Consider the following 3,795-nt stretch of genomic DNA (forward strand, 5'->3'; position numbering starts at 1 on the left):
AATATATCCAAGCAGAATAGTGAGGTCAAAGCTCAATTTGAAGGTATCTTTATCTTTACCTTTACTATTGGAATATGAATTGATCATTGGCATTAAAATATAATAAAGCATGATTCATCTGGGAATGCATAAAGGCTCACCTTGCTGCTTTCTGAGTAAGCTCCACAGGAAAGTCAGGGCAAAGCAGTTGCAGTAAGCAATGGTATTCCTTGGCAGTCAGCAAGTCTGCAACAGAAAGCAAAAAATATTAAATGTAAGGTGAATAGTCCCCCCAGCATTCAGGCTGGATCATGGACTTCTTCATTTATTTTTAGGATATAGATCAGGGGTGTCAAACTGCCGGCCCGCAGGCCAGATGCGTCATGCTGAAATGGTGCCCACCCCATTGCCAGCAATGGAAAAAGAAGTTGCGATACGTCACGACACGTTACTTGATGTTGCGAGTTTGACACCCCTGATATAGTCTTGATTAATGATCACAATTGGGATTGGTAACTTGTTTGTTAAGCAAAGTAATCACTAAATGGGGAATTATGTGACTGCAACTGTGCTTATGATTTTATTTTAGCTTTCTTGTTTTTTCACTCCCCTGTTCTTTGAAATGCTCACCCCAGCCCTGGAATAATTAGCAAGGAGTGAATTGTTATATTTATATTCATTGAAGAGAAAGGGACAACAAGAGTAAACAGACACATAATGGAAAATACACATCAAATGGAATATGCTGGTACAAGCTGCCCCAAACATGTGGATGCTCCAATACTGGAGTTTTTAAAGAAGAGACTGGACAACCATTAGTCTGAAATGGTATAGGGTTTCCTGCTTGAGCAGGGGGTTCCACTTTCAAGCTCACTTCCAACTCTGTTATTCTGTTATCCTGTGTTTGGGGCTGGGACTTGTGAGCACACTAGGCAAACTGCCGGTATATATCTCATTATGTGCTTGCTTACTCTTTTGTAAGCAGAAGGGGAAAAAAAGCTCGAGCACAGGAGAGATTGCCTAAATCATTTGTTTAGACAATCTCTCTTGGGCCTGACCTGTTTTGGTTTTATTTGCTTGCTTGCTTTTTGTTTTCCCCTTCACACAGCAGAGAGATTGAAGAGGAAGGGAGCACATGAGAGTAAGCACAGTTGCCTAGTGTGCTTCTGGCTCTCAACCCTTTCGGTTGGGGATGCCAATGCTAGTGCATTTCTTTTGATGCGTATTCCCCATTGTTTGCCTACTTATCCTCTTGTAATCCCTTCCTCTTCAAGCTCTCCTCTCTACAGGAGAAGGAAAAAGGGGGGGAAAGGGTCAGACACAGGACAAGTGTACTGACTGTTTTAGCTGTGATGTGACTTAAGGTATGCTGTGAAGATTGTAAATGTGTGCCTCGGTTGCAAAGTTGCCTTTTCAGCAGTATCATAATTTCAGACAGTTGTTCCATGTGTCAGTCAATGAGAGAGGCCTACCTGTACTTCATATTAGATAGCATGTGACAACATTTCATTGTATTTAAAAATTTCCTTATATATAGCCCATATGTTAATAGGGAAGGCCAAAATGCTGCTAAAGACAGGGTGAATTATATGGGATATAAAACATTCAGGAAATAGAAAAGTTCTTAAGCCTTATGATATTAAACTTCCTGATTCATACTAGTTAGGCAGAAAAATCATTCTATCCTATTTTTAGGGCAATCCTAGTTCAGGATATATAAGATTAGTCTACAGTACAGAGTAATTGTCAGATTTAGTGAAGTAATATATTTGAGTGCTTAACAAAAGCAGTATATATAATGACCATTTCAGAAAAATTTATTGTCAGGAATTGCAGAAAACAAGCGTGTAGTGTTTCAAACACTTCTTTGTACACAGGATCATATTTAGTTTTTACAAAATCTCCAGCTTTTTGTGGCATAATATTTGCTTCCTTCATAACCTCTCCTTTTCTGCCTTCAATCATACAATTCAAAGGCTGCTTTTTAGCCATACCCTTTTTCCTGACATTCCAACATTCTACAGTATGCCCAAAATATTGGAACTTCGGCAAAAAGAAATGTGTGGGACATTGACGCAAACTTTGGTTTGTTTTAAATAAATACTCAATACAGAGAGTAAGGAATTAATCCTGTAAACAACACTGGAAGTTTTTAAGAAGAGACTGGGCAGCCATTTGTCAGAAATGGTGTAAGGTTCTTGCCTGAGCAGGGGGTTGGACTCGATGACCTCCAAGGTCCCTTCCAACTTTATTATTATATTATTATTATTATTATTATTATTATTATTATTATTATTATTATTATTATTATTATTATTATTATTATTATTATTATTATTATTATTATCATTCATTGAACATAATGGGGCTTCTGAAGAACTATATAGAATTGTGATATAAATAGAATGATATAATTAGGAATTTTGTTTCGAAAGAAAAATATATAACTCAAAAAGTAACTGGATGTGCGGGGGGGGGGACCTTGAGATTTTTAAATACAGAAAACACATAAATTACTCCTTCTATAGAACAACAATCCCTTTGAGAAGGGCAATTCAAGTTGAAAATTTAGGGAGGAAAAGTGCTGATGCTATTTTCCCACTTCAGTGTTACCCCACAAACCCAGTAATGCTTCTTGGTAAACTTCCTGGGCAGCCAAGAAGTTCAGTGTCAACTTGAATTAAATCCTAAATGTGTATGTACATATTCATAAGCATGCACACATAGATCCAAATTGTCTTGCTGAAAAAGATATTCCCTGCTTAAAAAAAAAGCTATCATAAGTAATCTACACATGTTTTCATGTAATACCTAGTTTGGTCCAAAAAACTCCTTTAAAACAAAGTAGTTTCAATCTCTTAAAAAAAAATCACTGGTATGGGAACATTCACTACCACATGTTTGTAAAACCATCCAAGCAACATCTGGCAGCATTAGGAAAGGCAAACAAGATCTAAGGACATATATGAAGAAGTATGGCGATTAAACCCACAAACATTATTACTTTGGCATCTAGTAAGGCAGCTTGATGGCTTCTTGGAATTGTGTGTGCAAGACCAGTCAACATATTAAAGAAAGGCAAAGAGACAAGATCCAAAATACACAAAGTAGCCAACAAACGAATAATCTCTTAAGAGTCCTGCTTTGTAAAAGATTGGCAAAGAAGTGCCTCTGTGGTTCTTGAGGGGAGAAGACCAAAGAGGTGAAGCTCAAGAGCGTTTATGGGATGTAAAAGAGAATGGAAACATACTTAGATCAAAAAGCTGTGCATGATTGCAAGTTCCCAGTCCAAAAGGTTGTGGAACTGAAGTTAAAGAGAGGGCTGGCTGAACAGCAATAATTTTGCCATATTTCTATATGCAGAACAATGTAAAGAATGGAAGAAAAGCCAGTAGTAAAACTAGAGCCAAGAACAGGAAGGGAGTGAAGCCAAAGGGCACTAAATGGAAGGCTATAGTTAGAGCTCATTTGCTCAGTTACTTGTTATCCCTCTATTGAGCATTTACTTTTCTGCTCCAATATTTAATTAATGCAGCTAGAATCAAAAGAGGCCCCTGCATGTTCTCTAACTAAGCACTGGCATGCATTTACAAAGTTACCGCTTTCTTCTCCTGATTGCAGCTCATTGTGCTTCATACAATGAAGCTACAGAGAATTCTTTGACATTTAGGGGTGGGTAAAGGATCACACTAGCAAGAGAGATCCTGGAAAGCTACTGTGCATAAATGATCTGGGATCCTTGCCTATATTTCAATTGGGTGTCGTCATAGACAGCCCATATTTTACAATATTTAAGCAAATTAGACTCGGTTTGAA

The 3,795-nt window shown here is 37.6% G+C and overlaps 1 protein-coding gene across 1 annotated transcript in view; it reads right to left on the reverse strand.

Annotated features, from left to right (window-relative positions):
* The window catches only part of LOC107294628 (UPF0705 protein C11orf49 homolog), a gene marked incomplete in the record, with an annotated part of 143,728 nt that overhangs the window by 18,109 nt on the left and 121,824 nt on the right, over positions 1 to 3,795 (reverse strand). The window contains 1 exon segment of the mRNA XM_015823877.1: positions 141 to 225. Coding sequence (XP_015679363.1) covers positions 141 to 225 — 85 coding nt within the window.

Source organism: Protobothrops mucrosquamatus, unplaced genomic scaffold (assembly GCF_001527695.2).
Source record: "Protobothrops mucrosquamatus isolate PMUCROS unplaced genomic scaffold, P.Mucros_1.0 scaffold2025, whole genome shotgun sequence".
In the NCBI taxonomy this organism is placed as follows: domain Eukaryota; kingdom Metazoa; phylum Chordata; class Lepidosauria; order Squamata; family Viperidae; genus Protobothrops; species Protobothrops mucrosquamatus.